The sequence below is a fragment of the Galeopterus variegatus genome, unplaced genomic scaffold (genome assembly GCF_000696425.1).
Source record: "Galeopterus variegatus unplaced genomic scaffold, G_variegatus-3.0.2 Scaffold447, whole genome shotgun sequence".
NCBI classification, from domain to species: domain Eukaryota; kingdom Metazoa; phylum Chordata; class Mammalia; order Dermoptera; family Cynocephalidae; genus Galeopterus; species Galeopterus variegatus.
Genome location: NW_007726558.1, coordinates 54,167 through 81,232, shown reverse-complemented (window position 1 = coordinate 81,232; position 27,066 = coordinate 54,167). Strand labels below are relative to the sequence as shown.

General features: G+C 34.2%; 1 protein-coding gene across 1 annotated transcript in view; it reads left to right on the top strand.

Annotated features, from left to right (window-relative positions):
* The window catches only part of OPHN1 (oligophrenin 1), a gene marked incomplete at its 3' end in the record, with an annotated part of 273,469 nt that overhangs the window by 225,821 nt on the left and 20,582 nt on the right, over nt 1–27,066 (top strand). Inside the window, exons 6-8 of the mRNA XM_008568858.1 lie at nt 11,279–11,380; nt 23,337–23,447; nt 25,891–25,995. Coding sequence (XP_008567080.1) covers nt 11,279–11,380; nt 23,337–23,447; nt 25,891–25,995 — 318 coding nt within the window. The remainder of the gene's footprint in view (nt 1–11,278; nt 11,381–23,336; nt 23,448–25,890; nt 25,996–27,066) is intronic.

Genomic DNA, 27,066 nt, shown 5'->3' with positions numbered 1-27,066 from the left:
TCAATTCTTTTGGGTGAATACCTAGGAGGGTAATTTCTGGGTCACGTGGTAAATCTATGCTTAAAATTTTGAGGAAATGACAAAATGTTTACCAAGGTGTTGTAGCATATCAGAGTTTTACATTTTCATCAGCAGTGCAAAAGGGTTCAAATTTCTCCACTTCCTTGACAGTGCAAAAGGGTTCAAATTTCTCCATTTTCTTGATGCTTGTTATTTTCCATATTTTTATTATAGCAATCCTAGTAGACATTAAGTGGCATCTCATTGTGCTTTTGACTTGCATTTCCAATGACTAATGATGTTGAGGATGTTTTCACGTGTTTATTGGCCATTTGTATATCTGGAGATATGGAGAAATTTCTATTCAACTTTTGCCCTTTTATTTTTTTGCCTTATTGCTGTTGAGTTGTAAGAGTTCTTTTGATATTCTGGATACTAGACTCTCATCAGATATATATGTGCATAATTGTATACAATAAATAGGAACATATACCATTCTGCTTTGTAACTTTTTTCTACTTACCAATCTAATGGATATTCATCTAGGTTAATAAATATAATTTTCTGTTACAATTTGTAACAACTAATGATGTTCCGTTGCAGAAATGAATCATAAATTAGGCTGTCTTCAGTTTTTTAAATTCAATTTTGCTATTATTAATAATGCTATAACAAATATCCTCATGTCACATGAAATGGATTAAATAGTTAAAGGAGCAATTGTATTGGAACTTTTTATCACGTGCCTTTCAGAAAATGATAGAAATAGCTTAGAAAAAAATGGCAATATCAAAGTCTTAACAATACAATAAGCTTGAGCTAGTAAATATACATAGAATATACAGAGCTATGTATCCGTGAGACAGAGAATATATGTTTTTTGGGGGGGTACCTAGGGAACATGTACAAAAAATAGAGTCTACATTAGGCTGTAAAGGAAGCCTCAAAAATTTCTAAGAATGAATATCATACAAACTATGTTGTACAACCATAAGACAGTGAAATTACAAATTAATAATAAAATATTTTAAAATTCCATGTTTGGGAACTAACAATGTTAAATAGTTTTTGGTTTAAAAATGAAATACATTCAGACTGGAAGATAACGAAGTCATTATATATCAACATGTGTGAAACATGAACACATTTCAGCAGTAAGTACGGGGGAAGTTTATTGCTTTAAATATGTTGATCAACAAACAAGAAGGATTAAAAACAAGTGTGATGAGCATTTAAGTCAAGAAATTGGAAACAACAGAGCCTACGCAAAGTAACAAAACAGACAGACATGTAAGAGTTAAGGGCAGAAATTAAAGAAATTAAGCGATGACTATAACCACATACGATAAATATAACAACAATAAAAAAAGTAGAGATTATTAGCAAAACCAAAAATTAACATATGACTGAAAATATTAACAAGATACACTGGCAGAACTGATCAAGGAAATAGAAAATGCAAATAAATAAGTACAACAGAGAATATAGAATAAAATAAGTAAAATATTACAGACACAACAAAGATTTTTTAAAGAAACAAAATTATAAACAGCTATATGCTAATAATACATTTTAAAAAGGAGTTGAAATTAATTCCTACAAAAATATAAAAAAAAATGTTGGCATAAGACTTCAAGTAGACTGATACATATTTAAAAAATTGAAAAGGAAGTCAAAGGCTTCTCCTCACCTTCACTCCCCCACAAAAAGTGATAGTAGTTGGCTTTACTGGTGAATACTACCAGACCTTTAAGGGAATAATTAACTTTTACTGGTATACAAATTGTTCCGGGAAATAGGAAAAGAGTGAAAGCTATCCAGGATATTTTATAATGCTATTGTAATATCGATTACAAAATAGGATAAGGATAATGTAAGAATAAAAACCAAAAGGCCCATTTTACTTGAACATACATGCAAAAAGTCCTAAATAAAATATTAGCTAACTGAACCCAACAGTAATAAAAAAATGTAACTTGATCAATTAGAGTTTATCTCAGATCCCCCCCGCCCCTCCAAAAAAGAATCAGCTGTGGAAATCAGTCAATGCAATTCACTTCATTATTAGTGTAAAGGAGAAAAATCATGTGCATATCTTAAGAAATCTAGACTTGAAGGGAAATTTCTTAACTTGATCATGGTTATATGACAAAAATCTATAGCAAACATTATACTTAAATGCGAAGTTTCATTTGTTTGTTTTGCAGGTAGCTGGTATATGGAGAAACTTTAAAAACATTCATCTTAAGATAGGGAAAAAGGCAAGTATGCCCATTCATCTACTACTATTTAACCCAATGCCAGGGGTCTGACCAGGGCTATAAGAATTAAAATTAACTAAATGCTTAAAGATGGGAAGGAAAGATATAAAATTGCCATTATTTGCAGATGATATGATCATCTAACTAGAAAAATCAGCAGATTCAATAAACTTATTAGGCTTAATAAAAAATTCAGCCAGATTGGCAATTATAAGAGTCATCTACAAAACTCAATATTATTTTCAACACTTGCAATAACTCACCAGTAAATGTGATAAATAATAATACCATTCACATTAGCAATAAAACCTATAAAATATGCAGAAGTTATTTTTAACAGGTATACATGAGACCTCTATGGGAAAAAAATTTAAAGTCTAGTAAAGGGCATGGAAGGAAATGTGAATAAAATCTAAATAAATTTGAGACATTTTATGCTCTCAAATGTGTTGTCTTAATATTGTACAGATGTTAATTCTCCTCAAACTAATCTATAAATTAAAACTTAGTTGTGTTTTTATCCTAATATTCATTTGGAAGTCTTAAAGTTCACAAATAACTGAGTCAACCTTAACAAAGAAGGTTAAAGAAGGGAGATTTTCCTTACCAGGTTCTATAACATATTACAAAGTCAGCAGAGTGAAAAACAGTCTGGTATTGGCCCCCAAACACAAGACTAGTAGAACAGAATAGAGAGCTCATAGACAAACCGTATAGTAATTTAACATAAAGTAAATATAGCACTCCAATTATTGGGAATTGGAAAAGTTGGTAGGTGATTTTGGGAAAACTGAATCACTGTATAGAGAAATATGAAATCAGATTCCTACCTATCACCACAAACAGAGGTGGACTTCAGATAGACTAAAGGCCAAAAAGTGAAAGTTAAAACTCAAAGGTTGTTTTATGTCCTGTCATCTCCTCCCCACATGATCATCTAGGTGGAAGTTCAAGGTCTCCAGGGTTCTGAAAAAACCCTTAGAAACAATCCCTGCCCTGGTCTTCTTGTTTCACTTTGTTTTGGGGGCTCTGCACAGGTCTTGCTTTTATACCACTAAAGTAATGACTTCTAAAAGATTAAAAAATATTTTATCCGTATTTTATATTTTTAGTCCAGAGTCAGTGTATCTTATCAAATGATACTTCTAGAAATGGAAATCTCTCTTTATTTTTTCATTTTCAGCCTCGGGGGAAATGCTTCCTGATAGGGGAAGAGGGTGCTGCAGTATATATTGTAACTCTGTTTTCCTTGAACATTCCTGTCCTGTGAGATTTAAGAATTGGTGCTAAGGATCATTTAGTCATTATTATCATTTTGTCATGGGGGATATGGAGTGTTAACCATCCAGAAGACATATTGACTAGTTTTGCATGATATTCAAATTCTGGGAAACTTTTAAATTGAGCAACAGAAATAAGGTGCTATTGCCAGAGAAAATTTGAATAGTAGTTTGTATTTGCCAGACACGAGAGAATCCATTCATCTTTTTCTTAGGCTCTTTGTGAAAGGGTAGCCTGTGGCTGGTCTACCAAGTGGATCTGTGATCTGTCATAAAGCTAGTGACCTTATTTCCAGGACATGTTTTGGCATTAGATAGTAAATGTTAGGTGGGGACCCCTCTCTGACTAATTTCTAAAGAGGAAAAGATAGTTTCCATGATATCCGAATTCTCGTTGGTTTGGATCACATAGAATACTTATTGCCAAGTAGCACAACACTACAAAGGCTGCAAAGGATTAGACTGTTTAATAAGAGAGAATAGGCTAAGGGCAAGGAAACCAAGTTGGAAACATGAGCACTGCATCTCCAGACCCAGGTAAAGTATATTTCATTCTCAGATTCATAATTCCCATTAATTGTCAGTTGTGGAAAGGAATAGTGGGAAAACCACAAATTCAACTTTTTTTAGACTTAAAGACTGGCTTGTGATATCATGACACATGAGAATAGCTAAAAATCTGACATTTAAAAACCTGGTATTCTTCTTTCTTCATGAGTTCGGATTTGGGTCTTAGGCCTAGATTTCTCTTTCTAGCCTCTGGTTACCTTGGCCCAAGACTCTAGTCTAAAATGATTTGAATGCTCAGGGTCACTTGCGGTGTCACTTACAGAAAATTTGTTAACCTGTTTGAACCTCAGTTGTCTCATTTGCAAAGTGGAGTTAAAAACCTATCTCACACCCAGAAAGTAAGTCCTCCAAAATGTTTAACAGTGGTTACTTCTATGCACTGAGCTTGAGAGGATGGAAAGACTTTCACTTTTTACACCTTGTACAGTTCTGAATTGTTTGAACTTATTTTATTTCAAAAATGTATTATTTTCTTAATTTTTAAAATAAAAATAAAATGTAAGAAAAGATAACCAATATCCAGGTAAAAATGATAGATCAAACATGGGAATTGAATTATACTTTATCAGGAAACCTGACTGAAACTATTGTAAATAGACTTTTAAAATGAAACATAAAGACCCACAAGAACAGAATGAATAGAAGCAATGACAACAGAATTTTGCAAACTGGAGTACAAATGTGGACGAGTGACATATTAGTTACCAGACCCGGGAAAGCCAGATCCTAAGATGGCAGTGGGGAAAGCCAAGAACAATCCTGATTATAGTGGGGAATCCTCAAGACTCAAAAATTGGCAGCAACGGAAACTTCTGGAAATGGGAGCAGAGGGTAGGACTAAGAAAAAGAAAGATTTAAATGTATCAATTTCTCCCCAAAAATGAATCAGCCAAATGAAGCCAAATGAAAAACAAATGAAACCCAAAGTGACACATTTGACAATTACAAAATATAATTGGAGGTTTGAGTCAGCTTTTTAGCCCCTGCTCTTCAGTAGTCATAGGAAATTCCCCACAGTCACGCAAGTACTTGTTCATGAAAGAGACTGAAATAAACAGATCAAAAACAAGTAGAAGGAAATAGAGAGAGTTGAATACTTAAAATATATAATTTTTATATTTTCAGATAGGTGAGAGGAGACTGCATCTGTGAAATAATAGAATGCTATTAGAAGAGAACAAAGATGAACTTTTGGAAATTAAAAATATGATAATAGTAATGAAAAGCTCAGTAGAAAGTGTGGAAGATAAAGTTTAAAAAATTTTTGAAAGTAGGTCAAAAAGAGAAAGAAGTAGAAAATTAGAGAGAAAATAGAAAAGTAAAGTAGTTCCAAATAAAGGAATTTCATAAAGATAAAATAGTAGGAAGAAATTTATACATGAAACAATTGAAAGGATTTTCCCAGAACTATAAGGTCTGAGCTTAAAACACTGAAAGGGTCTACCTAGGGATCCACCACATTGGATGGAGGTAGATTTTTTACCTAAGGACAACGTCAGGAAATTTCAGAATCTCTGGAACTAAGACAGGAGCCCACAAACCTAGCATTCTGTATCTAGCCAAACTATTAGTTAAATAGGAGCATAAATAAAGAAATTTTAAATGTGCAAGGTCTCAAAAACTCACATATACTCTTTTTCAGGAAGCTACAGGTGAATGGGCTTCATCATTACAAAGCAAGAAAAATGAAAACAAGGAATATTGAAAAAAAGAAAAAAAAAAAAGAGTACCAACATAAAAGAGAATCCCCAGGGTGATGGTGATAGGAGATCCCAAAATGACAACTGGGCACATATGCATAGAATGCAACAAATCCAGATTAGAACTGCCAGAAGTTTCTGGTTGATAAGTGATATGAATAAACATATTGAAAGGAAATTTAGAGAACTGGAAGAGAGGTAGAGATTAAATCAGTGCTACATACATTGAAAACTAAACAATCAACCAAAGCAAAACAAAAAGGCAATTATTAACATTAGGGAATATGAAAAGTTGTACAGGGAAGTCAGATTAATTATAGTCTACTGTATGGATCAGCTATTAATAGTGTTTAGATAGTAATAATAATGTAAATACTGAATATAGGTCAAACCAAAATTACAATAAATGTATATTAGGAGTATGAGAAGAAGGGAAGTGTGTGTGTAGGGGAGAAGTGGTACTGGTGCTGATGGTAATAATGGTACAGGAAGAGGAAAGAGATCTAAATCCTTATCTTCCATATTGGGAAAATAATAGATAATGCATAAAAATTAAGAAATAACAATTTAAAAATTTTATTCTGAGATGTTAGAGATATGGACATAAATACTAGAAGAATTGGCTTAAAGAAATGAAAGTGGTTGCTTCTGGGGAAGGCAAAAATAGGAGAAAAAGGGCTGGGAATTGCTGCTTGTCTTAACCAACTGCATAGAACTAGATGCTTATTTGATTAAAGGAAAACTTTATAATAAAGTTTTCTTAAACTTGAAATGCTACTTAAGTGATCATTTGAGCATCATGAGTGTGATGCTGCAACCTAGTTCCCAGGCTCTATTTCCTCTTTTCAGTGTCTGATTCTTTATAGAACTGTATAAAATATTATGACATAAAAATTTTTTTGAAGTTAAGCCTAGCATTCAGAGTTAATGTGAAGATTTCAATTAAGTAATGTATAATAAAGAATCTCATACTCTTTGGCAAATGTGTGTTCTCAAGAAACGAAAGTTCCTTCCTTTTCTTCATCAGTCTGACAACTGTCTTGATGTAGCATTTTGAGCTGAGGATGGAAAGTGACTCTTGATTAGAACCTCTGCTACATTTGACACTTACAGTCAAGTTGACCCTGGTATGAAAATTCTTTTTAACCAATGTTGGGATGGCTCAGAAGTAGTAGGCTGAGGTCACTGCTTGCTGAATGTGATGGAATTAAATGTAAGTAGACTCATGAAGAAATAGAAAATCTGAATAGACCTATAAAAAGTAAGCCATTGACTTATTAATCAAAAAGCTTGCCAGAAAGAAAAGCCCAGGACCAGATGACTTCATTGTTGAATTCTACCAAATGCTTAGTAAATTAACACAGCCCTTCCCAAAATGTTCCAAAAATAAAAGAAGATGAAACACCTCCCAACTCATTCTATGAGACAAATATTATCCTGATAGCAAAACCAAAGATATAACAAGAGATCCACACTATAGACCAATATCCCTTATGAATATAGATGCAGAATTCTTCAACAAAATGCAAGCAAACCACATCCAACAATATATAAAAACAGTGGCATACCATAACCAAGTGAGATTTATCCTAGGAATTCATGGTTGATTTAGCATCAGAAATATCAGTCAATGCAATCAGTACACTATATCTATAGATTAAGGGACAAAAAACACTTGCACATCTCAATAGACATAGAAACAGCATTTGACAGACTCCAACACCATTTCATGATAAAAACACTGAACAAACTAGGAATAGAAGGGAACTTCTTCAACTTGATTAATGGCAGCTATGAAAACCCACAGCTAGTATCATACTTAATAGTAAAAGACTAAAATAATTCCCTCTAAGACCAAGAACAAGACAAAGATATCTACTCTCTTCACTTCTATTCATTATTGTACTGGAGGTTCTAGTCAGGATAATTAGCCACAATTGGAAAGGAAGAAGTAAAATTATCCTTAATTTGCAGATAACTTCATCTCATATATAGAAAATCCTAAGGAACACACGCATACACATGCACATACACTCACAATTAGAACTAATAAGCAAGTTCAACAAAGTTGCAGCATACTAGATCAATATACAAAAATAAATGGTATTTCTATCCACCATTAATGAACAATCTAAAAATTAAATTAAAACAATCCCATTTACAATAGTATCAAAAAGATTAAAATACTTAGGTATAAATTTAACAAAAGATGTGCAAGACTTGTATTGTACACTAATAACTATAAAATATTATTGAAAGAAATTTTAAAAGGCCTAAATAAATAGAAACAAAACCCATGTTCATGAATTGGAAGACTTAATATTGTGAAGATGGTAGTACTCATCAAATTGATTTACAGTTTCAGTATAATCCTTATCAAAATTCCAGCTGTCCATTTTGCACAAATGATAAGGTGATCCTAAAATACATATAAATATGGAGTGTACCAGAACAGCAAAAAAGAAAAAAATCTTGACAAAGACAAATTTTTAAATTTCAAAACTTACTAGAATGCTATAGTGATTAAGACAGTATGGTGCTGATAAAAGGATAGACATATAGATCAATAGAATAGAACTGAGAGTCCAGAAATAAATGTATATATTGATATTTTGCAAAGATGTCAAAACAGTTAAGTGGAAAGAATAGTCTTTTGAATAAATGGTGCTGAGATTACTGGACATCCACATGCAGAAGAATGAAATTGGAGCCGTACTTCATACCGTGCTCAAAAATTAACTCAGTATAAATGTATAAGCTAAAGCTGTAAAATATAAAACTCTGAGAAGAAAATATAGGTGTAAATCTTTATGACATTAGATTAGGCAAAGTTTCCTAGATATGGCACCAAAAGCACAAGCAACCAAATAAAAATTAAGACAATTGGACTTTACAAAATTAAAAACTTTTACGCTTCAAAGGATACTATGAAGAAAGTGCCAAGACAACCCAGAGAAGTGGAGGAAAATACTTGTAAAGTTAGTATTCTGAATATATAATTAATTCTTACAACTCAGTAATAAAAAGATAAGTAAACTCAATTTAAAAGTGGAAAAAGAATTCAGTAAACATTTCCCCAAAGGATATATACAAAGAGGCCTTAAGCACAGGAAAAGACATTCAATATCATTAGTCATTAAGACAATGAAAATCAAACTTCAGTGAGGTACCAGTTCGCTTTCACTAGGTTGGTTATAATAAAAACAATAGATAATAAGTATTGGTAAGGATGTGGAGAAACTGGAACTCTCACTCACTGCTATTGGGAATATTGCTATTGGGAATCCATTTTGGAAAAGTTTGGCACTTCCTCAAAAGGTTAAACATAGAGTTACATATGATCCAGGACTTCCACTCCTAGGTATATGCCCAAGAGAAATGAAAACTTAACTACAGAAAATCCTGCATATAAATGTTTCTAGCAACAATATTCATAATAGCCAAAAAATAGATGTAACCCAAATGTTCATCAATTGATGAATTCATAAAGAAAATGTAATATGTCCATACAATCAAATATTATTCAGTCATAAACTTGAAAACATTATGCTAAGTGTAAGAAGCCAGTCACAAAAGGCGATTTTCCATGATTCCAGTTATATGAATCACCTAGAATGGGAAAATCCATTGAGACAGGAAGTAGATTGTGACTGCTTTGGATTTTTTGTTTTGTTTGTTTTTGGCAGCTGGCTGGTACAGGAATCCGAACCCTTGACCCTTGGTGTTACAAGGTGGTGATCTAACAAACTGAGCTAACTGGCCGGCCCCAGATTGTGACTTGTTGAGGGTGGGCGGAGGGAGGAGTGAGGAGTGACTGCCGATATGTATGGGATTTCTTCATAGGGTGATGGAAATATTTTGAAATTAGATAGCAGTGATGCTTGCACAGCTTTGAGAATATACTAAAAACCACTGAATTATACACTTTAGAAGGGTGAATTTTATGATACGTGAATTGTATTTCACAGTTTTTATTTAAACAGTGGAAATGGAGGGGAAAGTGGCCCACAAAACTTTATCTGTTCCTGGAGAAAGCACTAAGTAAGGTTTTCTGGCTCCCACGCTTTCTTCAAATAATTGTCACTTTAAATAGATTCAGCATCTAGAGGAACAGTTTGACCTGCCTCTGTTTTGTGTGAAAATCTCCAACTTCTGTATTTTGGTAACTGAGTTAGGGCTAGGACTCTATGTCTATTTGAGCTTTATTCATAAGACTCCCCAATTATTTATAAGCCCCCTGACTGTTATTTCTCCCATGATCATCTGGGTTATATTTGACCTTGTGGAAAGAGTCAGATAGACATGTATATTATTTGACCTTGGACAAGTTGGTATACCTCATTTGAACCTTAATGTCCTTTACAATTTCTGCTTCTCAGGGCTGTGAAGACTAAATGAGACAATGGGTTTTAAGCCTATCACAGTGCCTGGCCTACTGTAGGTCTCAGCTAATGTTAGCTTCTTCCATACTTCCTTCTGTCCATTAAAAACAAAACAAAACAAAACAAAATTATTCTGGTAAAGAGATCACTCAACTCTGTCCTAGCTTCTACCCAGGAACAGATTGCCTCTACCAATAAACCATGGGTGAGATTTTCTTTTTTCTTGTTACCTGTATGTCCCTTGCTGTGCCCCTCCTGGTATCTGGTACATTGTAGATGCTCAGTGAGTTTGGATTTCCTATGAGACAATACAAGCGGTTTACATGGATTTCCCAGCATGGTGCTGAGGGGATTGCAGAGTGTCAGCATTAGTCTGTGACAAACGAGCATTGTTAAGTACTACTTTGGAGGCTGTGTGATTTCCAGTTGTGCTGAGCATCAGAGAAGTTAATTAAATTTTGTACTCAAAGAGAGTGAAGTCTGATTCTTCTATCCCCCATAAAGCTCTTGCTTTCCGGCTAAACCTTCCAGGATTTTCCCCTCATAGTTAACATCAGCTTATAATATGCAGCAGTGAAATGCTTAAATAATATCAAATAATTCACTCAAAGAGGCAATCCCAGGTTCCTATTGCCTTAGAAATGTTTTACTTATTATTAGGCTGTCTAAATGCATTGTAGATTAGCCTGTTTAAGACATATATTTAATTCACTTTTGTGTTCCTTCTCCCTTTTTAAAAAAATTTGAATGAGTGGTCAATTCATGGGAAAATTATTGAAGTAAAGAAAAGGTAACTATTTTGTAGGCCCTAAATGTCATTCTTTGAGCAGCAGCTCCCAGAGCCTTCAGCTGTACCAGTAGGAACTGCTCTTTCTTTAGGCGGAATGGTTTGGGTTTATATTTGAGGAATTTGAAACTGCTGAGACCAATACAAAAGCAAATTCTCTGTTGCTTTTTTTTCCCCTTCCCAGGACATAGCGGGATTGACCATATGAAACTTGACACTGTCTCCTTTCATCCTTATCTCTAAAAAGACAGAATTAAAACTACGGACATTTAATCTATGCCTTCTCTCCCATGTCTAGGAGCGGAAAAAGAAATTTGAAAAAGATGGTGAGAGGTTTTATTCTTTGCTGGACCGGCACTTACATCTGTCTTCCAAAAAGAAAGAGTCCCAGTTACAAGAGGTATGTTCAGAAAGCCTGTCCTTGCTTCCCATTGCCAGCTATGCCTTGGAAACTGTGGCAGTTTCCTATTGCAAGGCTTTCTCCATATCTTGTCTCAGCAGGTGTGATAGTAGCACTTGCAGTTAAAACTGTGAGCTGGAATTCAGGAGCCCTGAGTTCTTTAGCCAGCTCCTTGACTAATTCATGGTGTGACCTTGCTTCTTTCTTTCACCTCCTCGGTTAAGTTGATTCCTAGGTATTTTACTTTTGTGGTGACTATTATAAACAGGCTTGCTTTCTTGATTTCTTTTTCTCCTAGTTTGTTATTGGAGTATTAAAATGCTACTGATTTTTCATGTTGATTTTTGTATCCTGCAACTTTACCAAAATTATCAGTTCTATGAGTTTTTTGGTAGAGTCTTTAGGTTTTTCTATATATAGGATCATGTCATCTGCAAGCAAGGACAGTTTGACTTAGTCTTTTCTAACCACGATGCCCTTTATTTCTTTCTCTTTCCTGATTACTCTGGCTAGTACCTCCAATTCTGTGTTAAATAGGAGTGTTGGTAGTAAGCATCCTTGTCTTGTTCCTGTTCTTAAGGGAAAGGCTGAAAGCTTGGATTGAAAGAATAAACCATTCAGGATGATATTGGCAGAGGGTTTTTCAAATATGGCTTTCATTGTTTTGAGATACTTTCCATCTGTACCTAATTTGCTGAAAGTCTTTATCATGAAGGAATGTTGAATTTTGTCAAATGCTTTTGCTGTATCTATTGAGATAATCATATGGGTTTTGTCCTTGATTTTGTTGATGTGGTATATCACATTTATTAACTTGTGTATATGGAACCATCCTCGCATCCCTGGGATGAATCCCACTTGATCATGGTGTATAATTTTTTTGATGTGTTGCTGTATTCTGTTTGCTAATATTTTGTTGAGGATTTCTGCATCTATGTTCATCAGAGATATTGGCCTGTAATCTTCTTTTATTTTGTTGTATCTTTATCTGGTTTTGGTATCAGGGTGGTAGAATGAGTTTGGGAGAATGGCCTCTGTTTGAATTTTTTGGAATAGTTTGAAGAGAATTGGTATTAATTCCTTTTAAAAGTTTGGAAGAATTCAGCAGTAAGGTCATCTGCCACCCAGTCCTGGGCTTTTCTTTGTTGAGAAACTGCTGATTACTGCTTCAATCTTGTTGCTTGTTATCACTGCTGTGAGAAAATAAAGGGGACACAAAAAGATAGAAAGACATTCTATGTTCTTGAACTGAAAGAATAAACATTGTGAAAATGTCTGTACTACCCACAGTTATCTGCAGGTAAAGTACAGTCACCATCAAAATACCAATGACATTCTTTACAGAAATAGAAAAAACACTCCTAACATTCATATGGAACAACAAAAGATCCCAAATAGCTAAAGCAATCCTGAGCAAAAAGAATAAAGCCAGAGATGTCACACTGCCTGACTTCAAATTATAATACAAAGCTATAGTAATCAAAGCAGCATGGTACTGGTATCAGAACAGATGCTCAGACCAATGGAACAGAATAGAGAACCCAGAAATCAATCCACATATTTACAGCCAACTGATCTTTGACAAAAATACCAAGAACGTACATTGGATAAAAGACTGCCTCTTCAATAAATGGTGCTGGGAAAACTGGATATCTATATGTAGAAGAATGAAACTAGACCTATATCTCTCGCCATATACCAAAATCAATTCAAAATGGATTAAAGACTTAAATATAAGACCCAAAACTGTAAAACTGCTAATAGAAAACATAAGGGAAACATTCCAGGAAGTAGAACTGGGGAAAGACTTTATGAATAAGACAGCAAAAGCACAGGCAACAAGAGAAAAAATAAACGAATGGGAGTATATCAAACTAAAAAGCTTCTGCACAGCAAAGGGAAGAATTAACTGGCAAAAAGACAACCTACAGAATGGGAGAAAATATTTGCAAGCTATGCATTCTACAAGGGATTAATATCCAGAATACACAAGGAACTCAAACAATTTAACAGTAAAAAACCAAGTAACCCGATTAAAAAATGGGCAAAGGAGCTAAGTAGGTATTTCTCAAAGGAAGATATACAAATGGCCAACAGACACTTGAAAAATGCTCAAAATCACTAAGGATTAGGGAAATGCAAATCAAAACACATTGAGATATCATCTCACACCATTTAGACTGTCCATAATAAAAAAGACAGAGGATGTGGAGAAGGGGGAAACTTCTTACACTGTTGGTGGTACTGTAAATTAGTGCAGCCATTTATGGAAAACAATATGGAGGTTCCTCAGACAACTACAAATAGAACTGCCATATTATCCAGCAATCCCACTGCTGAGTATATATCCAAAGGAATGAAAATCATCATGTCAAAGGTATACCTGCACTCCCATGTTTATTGCAGCTCTATTTACAGTAGCCAAGAGTTGGAACCAACCTAAATGCCCACTGATGAATGACTGGATAGGAAAATGTAATATATACACACAATGGATTACTATTTTTCCATAAAAAGATTGAAATTTTGCCATTAGCAGTAATGAGGATGAACTTAGAGAAAATTATGTTAAGTGAAATAAGCCAGGCACAGAAAGAGAAATACTGCATGTCCTCACTCATAGGTGGGATCTAAAAAAATAAATAAATAAAAGGAAAAAAGAAAGATACAACAATCACAGTAATCCGTTGAACTTTCAAAAGGAGAGAACAGAACTGAGGCCACCAGAGGAGAGAAAAGTGGGGGGAGGGGGAGTAGTGAGAAACTAGTAAAGGGCCATAAAAAATGATTACATTGTGTGAGGATAAATATAGTAATTATAAAAAAGAGAAAAAAAATTATTAGAAGATATGTATCTTTATTCTTTCTGTATCTACCCAAAAAGGTCATACTCAGATTTTTTTCTTATCATTTCTCAAACAGACTGTTAATGAATTATTTTACCCCTAATGAAACATTTCTTATCCATCATTTATTAAAGGCAGACAAGCTGACTTGTTAATGTTTTACCATCATCTAAAACTGTAGCTCACCCTTGGATAATCTTAGCACTTTTCCTGAAGTTGTAATATAAGCAAATATTATTGAAAGAAAAATAGAAAACATGGATTACCAAACATAGGAAACCAGATCAAATCAACCCCCAAATCCAGAATTGGATACTATATTCTTACATGCACATATAAACATTTTAATCAAAATGATCATAATATTATTTTCCCATGTGGTTTATGGTTTATTTTGCATGTTTATGTCATGTAATTTGAAATTACCAGGAGGATAATTTCTGACTGTGTATCAATACATTTTTTAATCTTTTTCTTTAAGAAAAAGTCACAGTGTGTTTTTCTAATGTTCTGTATTCTTCCTTGAATACTTCAATGAGATCATGTAATAAATATTCTTTATTATTGCAAAGGCAGAGTTGTGGGAAAAAAACATGGCATATTCAAATGAGTATCCTTGTAGTACTGCCAGACTAAATGTATATTCTTAAAAAAAAAAAAAGATACATCTTTATTGGCCTCAGTTCCCCTGTGTGTAGGAGAAGTACTACTCAGTGATTGCCAGAATCCCTTTCAATTCCAAGTTTCTGATTCCAGATTTCACACTAGGATAGCATTAAACTACTGTTGTATTTGGTAGATCAGGATCAGAGTTACTTTGGTAGATCAGGATCAGATTTACTTTTTTTCCCTTGAGATATTCCATTACCTTATTTTTTTTTTGGGGGGGTCCTTCACTGGGACTCCTGCTGACATGGGACTTGCATTGGCTTCAGTTCGAATAAGCCACTATTTGGTGAGTGCCAACTATATGTCAGGCACTATGCTGTGTGCAACAGGACTACAGAGACAATAAGATATGCTTTCTGCCCTTTTGCAGCTTACAATTGGGATGCTAAGATAAGAATACACAATACTCTTATACAAGTAGAATTTTTTACATACTGTAATGTTTATGTGTGGGAATTGCCTTTGTGGAAGAACGTTGCCCTTCCAATTTGAGATAGTCATTCAAAAATAGGCAAAGTGTTTGGCAGATAGAAATGGAGAAATGGACCTTTCAAATGGAGGTCAGTGGCCCCAAGGGTAGAAAGCATGGAGGATGTTTGGGATACAGTTTGGCCAGAATTTGCATTACTTCAAAGGGTAGTAAAAGTCAATATAGGATCACGCCAGTTGAGGCCATATTTTGGTGTACTAGGCTCAGGAGTTTGTATTGAATTCTATTTGCCCTGGAGGACTGTTGAAGGTTTTTGGTCATGCAAGCAACATGAGTATAATTTTGTTTTAAGAATCTTATACTGGCTGCGGTTGTAGGATGAATTAGATCAGGGAGAGAGTATAAGCAGGAAAATCAATTTAGGAAACTATTGCAGTGATCTAGAGGAGAGGGTCTGAGCGAGAAGAGTGGCACTGGCAAAGGGAAGGAAGGAATTAACTGATTATGAATTTTTTTAAATGGAATAAGGGATCTGTGTTTTTGATAAAAGATCTAGTAAAAGATGAGGATATTCAAGAGTCAAGTATGAAAAGAGATACCTGATGGAATAAGATCATAGACATGAGCTGTTAAGGTTCTTAGAAATCTTGTCCAAGGTCACACAGATTGTGGCAGAGCTGGTACCTGGTTTAGTGGGTATCCATCACATCATCTGAGGTGCTTCAAGGTCAAGAGCCTCAGTGGTCTATGGAGTTAGTATTGAAAAAGAGAAGTACTACTTACCTTCCATGAACTAGAATTAAGTCTGGGGTCTTATGTTGAGTCCCATAAGTCCTCCTATAGAATTACCAAATCCAAATGTGGTCTTGGGAACCCAAGACATAGTCCAAACTTTTGGAGGCTTCTGTTAAGAAAGTTTCTGGGGTGTTCTAGCAGTTTGGTGCTATATGTAGACATTCTTGTTTACTTCCCTGATGAGCACTCTTTATATTTGTTTGATCAAATGTTGGGTCAGTTACTTTTCTAAAAAATTATTTTATTTTTAGAACAGTTTTAGGTTTACAGAAAAATTGAATGAAAGTATAGAAAATAACCCACCTACCCCTAATATCACTCTCCACGGTTTCCCATTATTAATATCTCGCATTCATGTGGTTCATCTGTTACAATTGATGAGCCACTATATTGTGTTTTCTATGAGTTTTGGTAAATGTATGAAACAACTTCAAAAAGTTCGTGGAAAAATAGAACTGGAAGGTAATATGAATCTTTCTATGAATTTTGTGAAGTACCCTTGTATGATGACATGTATCAACCATTACAGTATCATACAGGATAGTTTCATTGCCCTAAAATTCTTTGGGATTTATGTATTCATTCTTCTCTCTCTTCTGTCAAACCACTGGCAATCACTGATCTTTTAATGGACTCCATATTTTTGCCTTTTCCAGAATGTCATATAGTTGGAATCATACAGTATGTAGCCCTTTCATATTGGCTTCTTTCACGTAGCAATATGCATTTAAGTTTTCTCCATGCCTTTTCATGACTTCATGTCTCATTTCTTTTTTTTTTTTTTTCCTTTTTGTCTTTTTTCGTGACCGGCAACGGATCGCAACCCTCAGTGTCGCGCCCGTACCGGACCGGGACCGGCAACAGGATCGCAACCCTCGGTGTTGCGCCCGTACCTCGCTCAGCCAGTGAGCGGCCGGTCTGTATGTGGGATCCGAACCCTCGGCGGGAGCGCCGCTACGCTCCCAAGCGGCGCACTGTAGCAGTGCTCCACCGGGCCGGCCCCATGTCTGATTTCTTTTTAGGGCTAAATGATATTCTATTGTCTTGGATGTATCAGTTTGTTTATCTATTAGCCTATTGAAGGACATCTTGGCTTCTGAATTTTGGCAATTATTAATAAAGCTGTGATAAATATTTGTATGCAGGTTTTTATTCATATAACTGTTGAAGTCATTTGGGTAAATAGAAAAGAGTACAACTGCTAGATTGTATGGTAAGAGTATATTTAGTTTTGAAAGAAATTGCCAAACTGTCTTCTAACCTCTACAATGAGAACTACAAACCACTTCTGAAAGAAATTAAAGAAGACACAAAAAGATGGAAAGATATTCCATGCTCTTGGATTGGAAGAATTAAGATTGTGAAAATGGCTATACTACCCCAAATGATCTACAGATTCAATGTAATCCCCATCAAAATACCAATGACATTCTGCAAAGAAATGGAAAAAAACATCTTACCTTTCATACAGAAAAACAAAAGACCTCGAATAGCCAAAGCAATCCTGAGCAGAAAAAATAAAGCCGGAGATATAACACTACCTGACTTCAGGTTATACTACAAAGCTATTGTAAACAAAACAGCATGGTACTGGTATAAAAATAGATGTTCAGACCAGTGGAGTAGAATTGAGATATCACCCTTCAGGCTTACAGCCATCTGATATTGGACAGAGGCAACAAAAATCTACATTGGGGAAAAGACTGCCTCTTCAACAAGTGGTTCTAGGAAAACTGGATGTCCAAATGCAGAAGAATGAAACTAGATACGCATCTCTCACCATGTACTAAAATCAACTCAAAATGGATTAAAGACTTAAGTATAAGACCTGAAACTGTAACATTACTAAGAGAAAAAATAGGAGAAACACTTCAGCAACTAGGTCTGGGCACAGACTTTGTGAACATGAGCCCAAAAGCACAAGCAGCAAAAGAAAAAACAAAAAATTGGGACTATATCAAGCTAAAAAGCTTCTGCACAGCAAAAGAAACAATCAACAGAGTGAGTTGACAGCCTACAGAGTGGGAGAAAATTTTTGCTAACTATGCATCCAAGAAGGGATTAATATCCATAATATACAAGGAACACAAGCAATTATACTGTTAAAAAAACAAATAACCAAATCCAAAAATGGGCAAAGGTTCTGAATAGACATTTTTCAAAGGAAGACATACAAATGGCCAACAGGTACATGAAAAAAATGCTCAATGTCACTAGTCATCCGGGAAATGCAAATTAAACCTACATTGAGATACCACCTCACCCCAGTTAGACTGGCTATAATCAAAAATATAATATTGATATATTGATAATATTGAGTCTTCTATCCATGTATATGGAATATCTCTCCATTTATTTAGATCTTTTATTTCTTTTATCATGGTTTTATAGTTTTCCTCTGGCTATAATCAAAAATATAATATTCATATATTGATAATATTGAGTCTTCTATCCATGTATATGGAATATCTCTCCATTTATTTAGATCTTTTATTTCTTTTATCATGGTTTTATAGTTTTCCTCTGGCTATAATCAAAAATATAATATTCATATATTGATAATATTGAGTCTTCTATCCATGTATATGGAATATCTCTCCATTTATTTAGATCTTTTATTTCTTTTATCATGGTTTTATAGTTTTCCTCTGGCTATAATCAAAAATATAATATTCATATATTGATAATATTGAGTCTTCTATCCATGTATATGGAATATCTCTCCATTTATTTAGATCTTTTATTTCTTTTATCATGGTTTTATAGTTTTCCTCTGGCTATAATCAAAAATATAATATTCATATATTGATAATATTGAGTCTTCTATCCATGTATATGGAATATCTCTCCATTTATTTAGATCTTTTATTTCTTTTATCATGGTTTTATAGTTTTCCTCATAAAGATCTTATGCATGTTTTATTTGATTTATACCTAAATATTTCAATTTTGCTGCTACTATAAATTGTATAGAGTATTTAATTTCAAATTGCGGTTGTTCACTGTTGGCATATAAGACAATAATTGACTTCTTTATATTAACTTTGTATCCTGCAATTGCGCTATATTTGCTTATTAGTTCCCAGAGATATTTGTTGATTCTTTGGGATTTTCTACAGATGATCATGTCATCTGTGAACAAAGAGTTTTATTTCTTCCTTCCCAATCTATATACCTTTCATTTTCTTTATTGTCTTATTGCATTATCTTTGACTTTCAGTATGATTTGAATAGTAGTGGTGAGAACAGACCCCTTGCCTTGTTCCTGATCTTAGTAGATAAGGATGTAGTTTCTCACCATTAAGTATGATGTTAGCTGTAGGTTTTGTGCAGGTGTTCTTTATAACGTTGAGGGCATTCTCCTCTATTCCTCATTTGCTGAGAGTTTTTTTTTTTTTAAAATTTAGCCTGTTGATGTGATGAATTACAGTAATGGGTTTTTGAATGTTGAATCAGCCCTGCATACCTGGAATAAATCCCACTTGGTCATGACATATAATTTTTTTATACATTGTTGAATTAGTTTTGCTGATATTTTGTTGAGAAATTTTGCATATATGTTTATGAAAGATATTGGTTTGTACTTTTCCTTTATTGTAATGTTGTTGCCTGCTTTTAGTATCAGGGTAATTGTGGTCTCAGAAAATGAGTTAGGAAATATTCCCTCTGCTTTTATGTTCTGGATGAGATTGTAAAGATTTGTTATTTCTTCTTTAAATGTCTGGCACAATTTACCATTGAACCCATCTGGGCCTGGTGCATGCTGTTTTGGAGGGCTATTAGTTACTAATTCAATTCCTTTGTAGATATAAGTCTATTTAGATTGTCTATTTCACTTTGAGTTTCAGCAGATTATGTCTTTCAGGAAATTGTTCCATTTCATCTAGGGTATCAAATTTGTAGACATAAAGTTATTTATAATATTCCTTTATTGTCCTTTTAATGTACATGCAATCAGTAGTGATGGTACCTCTTCCATTTCTGATGTTATTTATCTGTGTCTTCACTCTTTCTTAGTTAACCTGGCTAGAGTCTTACCCATTTTCTTCATCTTTTTAAAGAAGCAGCTTTTCGTTTTGATGATTTTCTCTATTGATTTCCTGTAGTTAATTTCATTGATTTATTTTCTAATTTTTCTTGTTTCTTTTATTCTGCTTACTTTGGGTGTAATTTGCTGTTCTTTTTCTAGTTCCCTAAGGCTATGGCTCACATTATTGATAATAGATCTTTCTTCTGTTCTAATATGTGTGTTTAATACTATAAATATTCCTCTAAGGACTACTTTTGCTGCATTCCAAAAATATTCATTTGTGTTTTTGTTTTAATTTAATTCAAAATATTTTATAAGACTTTGTCTTTGACCCATATGTTACTTAGAAATGGACTGTTTTATCTCTGATTATTTTGGGGGTCTCCAGATATTTTGTCATTGTTGTTGTTAATTTCTAATGTAATTTAATTGTGGTTTGGGAGAATGCTTTGTATGATTTGTATTCTTCTAAATTTGTTCAGGTATATTTTAGGTCCCATAGTATGATCTATCTTGGTGACTGTTCTGAATGAACTTGAGAAGACTGTATTCTGATGTTGTTGGATGAAGTGTTATAAATATGTCACTTAGATCCAGCTGATTGATGGTACTATTCCATTCAACCAGGTCCTTACTGATCTTCTGCTTTCTGGATCTGTCAGTTACTAATAGAGTGCTGACGTCTTCAACTCTAAGTGTGAATGTGTATATTTCTCCTTGTAGTTCTACCAGTTTTTACCTTATGTATTTTGATGCTATATTGTTTGGTGCATTCATGTTAAGGATTCTTATGTCTTCTTGGAGAATTGACATCTTTATTCTTAAGTTATACCCATCATTTTCCTTGATAGTTTTCTATGTTCTGGAGTGTGCTTCTTCTGAAATTTATATAGCTATTCCAGTTTTCTTTTGATTAATGTTAGTGTGGTTATTATAATCTGCATCTTTATTTTTAACCTATCTTTGTGTTTATATTTGAAATGATGTCTTGTCTATAACATATAGTTGGCTCTTATTTTGTGCACTCTGACAGTGTGTATTATTTTAATTGGTTTATTTAGACAATTGATGTTTAAAGTGATCATTGATATTGTTGGAGTAGTATCTACCATGTTTGTTACTATTTTCCATTTGTTGTCCTTCTTTCTTTTTTTTTTTTTGTCTTTCAGTTTTTCTCTGCCTTCTCTTGTTTTAATTGAAAACTTTATATTATTTCATTTCCTGTCCTCTCTTAACATATCAATTATACTTCTTTTTCTACTTTTTTGTGTGTTTGCCCTAGAGCTATGCATTTACAGTTAATCCATGTCCACTTTCAAATAACACTATGCTGCTTTATGGGTAGTTCAAGAACCTTATAACAGAGTATTTCCAATTTCTCCCTCAAGTCCCTTATAATATTGCCATTATTCATTTCACTTGTTTGTGAGCTATAATCATTGAATACATTGTTGCAATTATTATTTCAGACAAACTCTTATCTTGTTAGATCAGTTAGGAATAAGTGATATAAAAGATTTTATTTTACCTTCATCGATTGCTTCTCTAGTGTTTTTCTTTTCTTTATGTATATTCACATTTCTGACTTTTAATATTTTCCTTCTGTTTGGAGAATTTTTCTAACATTTCATGCAAGACAAGTCTACTGGTGATAAATTCCTTCAGTTTTTGTTTGAGAAAGCCTTTATTTTCACATCACTTTTGAAGGATAATTTTACTCTGTACAGAATTCTATATTGAATTTTTTTTCTTTCAACACCTTAAATATTTTATTCCATTCTTCTTTTTGCATGATTTCTTCAGAGAAGTCTGATGTAATTCTTATCCTTGCTCCTATATGTTTTTTTTTTCTTTAGCTTCTTTCACGATTTTCACTTTGTCTTTGATTTTCTGCAGTTTGAACATGATATGCCTATATGTAGGTTTTTTTGGTATTTATCTTGATTGGTATTCTCTGAGCTTCCTGGATCTGTGGTTTGGTATCTATCTTTTATTTTAGAAAATTCGCAGTCATTATTATTTCAAATGTTTCTTCTGTTCCTTTCTCTATTTCTTCTCTTCCTGGTATTTTGAGTGTACATATTTACACCTTTTGTAATTGTCCAACAGTTCTTAGATATTCTGCTTCATGCTTTCTATTCTTTTTTCTCTGTGCATTTCCATTTTTTAAGTTTCTATTGACATATCTTCAAGTTCTCTAATTCTTTCCACAGCCCTGGCCAGTCTACTGATGAGCCAATTAAAGGCATTCTTTACTTCTGCTATAGTGTTTTTGATTTCTAGCATTTTCTTTGAATTTTTTCTTTGAATTTTTATCTGTCTGCTGTATTACTTATCTGTTCTTGCATATTGTTCTTTTTTTCATTAAAGCCTTTGTCATATTAGTTATAGTTATTTTAAATTCACAGTCTTATAATTCTACAATCTCTGCCTTACCTTTCTTTGGTTTTAATACTTGTTCTTTCTCTTCAGGTTTTCTTTTTTCTTTTGCTTTTTCTTTCTTTCTTTCTTTTTTTATTTTTGTCTTTTAGTATGCTTTGTAATTTCTTGTTGAAAGCTGGAGATGATGTTGGGGTAAAAGGAACTGAGGTAAATAGGCCTTTAGTGTGAGGTTTTGTGTTTATCTGGCTAGAGTTAGGCTGCACTTATTTTGCTATAGCTGTGGCTGTCAGAGGGTAAAATTTCCTCAGATATCCTTGATTTTGTTTTTGTATTTCCTTACAGATTTCTTCTTAAACTAGGTCTGAGATTTAAAGTTCTTTCAGTTCTAATTCCCCCAGTAGTAGTCATAGTGGCAGTTTTCTGCTGCTTGGCTTCTGTACTGGTAAGCTCTGATCCTCTATATTTATAACTATCCAGTTTTTGAAGCAGCAGTTTTCCCTTGGACCTCAATTCTTTGTTGGATCTAAGAAGAGTTGTTGATTTTCCCACTTGTTCAGCTTTTTTCTTGTTGCAAGGATAGGTGAGATGACTTCCAAACTCCTTCCATATCAGAGCAGAAATTGGAAGCCTTGGTCAGTTTTTATCTCTTGGCTTTATGTTCCTTATCTGTAAAATAAAGGGGCAGGATCACTAGTTGGTGGCTAAATGTTGCTCTAGCTCTAGCATTCTGTTGAGTTCATAAGCACTGACTTTCAGGAATGACTATGCCCATTTGTATGTCTATCTACTACCCTTCCTCTACAGGCAGACCTTCAGGTGGACAAAGAGAGACAAAATTTCTTCGAGTCCTCCCTTGATTATGTTTATCAAATCCAGGAAGTTCAAGAGTCCAAGAAGTTCAATATCGTGGAGCCAGTAAGTTCTATATATTGATGAATGGTCTAAAAATCTTTATCAAATGCACGTAAATGTGGAGAACTTTGGTCATAAAATTAAGATATCAAAGATGTGAGGGCTAGTTAATGCTTAATGATGAATGTCAAGAACATAGTCACAATGGCTTCTGGGTTTTTTTGCTCTTTTAATAATAATCATTCTATCTCTCTCCCCTCCCTTCCACATTTTCACTCTATGACTATCTTCCTCTTTCTTTTTCTCCCTCTCTTCTTTTCTCCCTCCCTTAATCTCTCTGCTACTCTTCCTATTACCTCATTTACCTCCCTCCTTTCCTCTCATGCTTTCAGAAAGCCTCTGAAACTCATGTTCCTTGCATTCAGGGACTTCCCATTGTATTATTTTTATTTCTTTCTTGTGTAACTTTTTCCACTTTAATCTCCTTAATTTATTACAAAAGATGATGTGCTTTGATTTGACAAGAATGTTGAATTTTAATAGCTTTTCTTTTTTATTATAAAAATATTATACTCATCACAGAAAAGTTAGAAAAAACATAAAAAACAAATGAAAAACAATAATATTGTGGCACTTTTGCTTCTAAATCCTCTATGTATCTATTATGTATCGTTCTCTATCTATGTATGCATGTGTACTTGTAGGTGTTTGTGTGTATACATATGTGTGCACATGCATATATATTGCACATGAGCACGTGTATTTGTGTACCTGTTCTTGCATTTGTAAATATCTGTATATGCGTATATGCAAACAAGTATTTATTCAACAAACATTTATTAAGTTTCTGTTTTGTGCCAGGCACTGTGCTAGACACTGGTTATCTTATAGTAAACAAGAAAGACTAAAGTTTTTTTCTTTATGAAGACTACACTCTCATGTGGTAGAAAGAAGGGAAAGAAGGATGCATATAATTAAAATAATTGCAAGTTGCAATAAGAGCTATGGAGGAAACCCAAAAGGGCTAAAATAAAAAACAAAAATGGGCAGCTACTTTAGATCAAATGGTCAAGGAGGATCTCTGCAAGTGCCATTTAAGATGAAATCTAAAGGAAGAGAATTTGCAGCCATGGAGATGGTGGGGAAAGAGCATTCCAGGCACACACAAACACATGTGCACAGCCCTTAAGTTAGGAAACACTGGTGTACTCAAGGAATGAAAACATTAGTGTCTTTGTTTTCCATGCTGGTGAGAGAAAAGGAGAATTACAGGAGGTAATGTCTGATAGAAAGGCATAGGGCCCATAAGCATGGTTAGGGGTTTGATTTTAGTCTAAGTGCAGTAGAAAACCATTGAAAGGTGTTAAGGAGGGTGGTATGTGGGCCCATTTTGCTGTGAAGAGAATGGTGTGAAAGGGGTCAAGAGTGGAAGTGAGGAAACCAGTTAGGAAGCTACTACAGTGGTCTAGGCAAGAGGAGATGTTGGCTTGGGTTAGGGTGGTGGTAGCAGAAATGGTAAGGAATGACTTGACCGGAGATAAATTTTAGAGGCAATGCTAACAGGAATTGCTTATGGATTGAACTGAAATGTGAGTGCAAGAGAAATTGGGGATGATCTTCAGTTTCTTCCTTGAATGACTGAATGGGTGGTGATGTCATTTCCTGAGATGGGGAAGCTTGGAAGAGAAACAGGAAAGATTGTATGAATGTGGATGTAGTACAGACACCTATACACACACATGTGCATCTCATATATGTATGTGTGTGTATATTATATAATTTTATATGTGTGTGTATATATAGTTTGTATATATACACATATATAGTGTATGCATGTTTATATGTGTTCACCTATTTGTTTACTAAAAAGATTAGAGCAGTTTTTGCTATGATTACACATCACTAGCATTGAGCATTATGTAAAGAATATTTATAATTTGATTGATGAAAATCATATTTTCTTTTGTTTTTATTTATGTATATCTGATTTTTACTGGGGTTGAATATTTTGAACATTTAAAATATATATTCCCGATCATTTGTATGTCTTCTGTAACCTCCTGAAACACTTCTAATTTGAAAATTAGTTCAGACTCCTTTGTTATTTTAGCATTATGACAGTCTTCATTAAAGTACAGAATTACTTTATTAATTTATCTCTTTATTCATTTATACAACAAATATTTATTGAGCACCTACTCTGTGCCAGTCCTACGGATATATAGAGAAAGGACACAGTCCATTCCCATACTATCCAAATTATGAATGGCTTTGTATGCTATCTGAACAGGATCTGCATGAATGAATTTGTTAATACTTCTTATTTTCTGAAACCAAGTCCAGGGTAAATGTTTAACCTAATATGAAAATAGTTATATGTAGACCTGTTTTTGTTTAACATTATAATGGGTAAACACTGTACAGTTTCTTTTCTGTGTTCACGCTTCCTTCATTTGATTAATTAGAAGGTGCTGGTGATAAAGTTATTTTTGCATGTTTTCCCTAGGTCTTGGCCTTTCTTCATAGCCTCTTCATTTCTAACAGCTTGACTGTGGAGCTCACACAGGATTTCCTCCCATACAAACAGCAGCTCCAGCTCAGTTTGCAGAATGTGAGTTTTCATGTGGGTTTCTTCACCTGTCTCTCCGTTCTAATTGAATTTCAGCTCCAGTGATTTTGACCTTGGAATTCTAAGTTATTGCATCCTAGCTAATTTGTAAGGACACATGGTGTGGATCACAAATATTTTACTATACTGTACCATTCTTGCTGTTCCAGTTTCAACTCTTTCCTGTCTTTGAGGCTGACTGCTGTTTAAATCTACCTTTCTACCCCTCAACGTATCCATCTATCCAATATATATTAAGTGTTGCTAATTTACTACATTTCTCCCAGATCAGAACCCAGCTATAGGCTTTTAAAGAACAGGTCTTTAGCTACTTCCCTGTCAATTAAGACACCCTCACTGTGGGTTATATTACCACAAACACCATTTTACCCTCTCTTCTTTTTCTTATTACTAGAGTTAAATAAATTACTTTTAAAGGTTTTGTCTAATTTCTTTCCCATGCTAGTTCTTATACATGGGCATAAGCATAGCCTTCCCATCTTTGTCACATATATTCTTTTACTTATTCATTTATTTAACGCCCATTTAAAATGTTTATGGAGGGCCGAGCCCGTGGCACACTCGGGAGAGTGCGGCACTGGGAGTGCAGCGGCACTCCCGCCGCGGGTTCGGATCATATATAGGGATGGCCGGTGCGCTCACTGGCTGAGCGCGGTGCAGCTGGTCTCAAAAAGGAAAAAAAAAAAAAAAAAAGTTTATGGATACAACGAACATATACTCTGTGCAAGGTATTGTGAAAACCACTGGACATACCATAATGAAGCATGTAAGTTTTTCTGTCTTGAAGGAACATACAGCTTCTAGGAGAAGAGAGACATAAACACAGATCAATCATAATCCCTTTTGATAAGTACTACACTAGAGTCAAGACCAAAGTTTTTAAAGAAGCACAGAGAATGGAACAATTGGCTGCCTGGTGAAGTCAGATAAGGCATCAATGAGGTAGTGACTTTGGACTGGGGCTTTACATTGTGTGAAACTTTAGATGGAAAATGCTGTTAAGTTATAATCGAAATAAGCCTCACTTGATTTTGACTTCTAGTGACTTTCAGT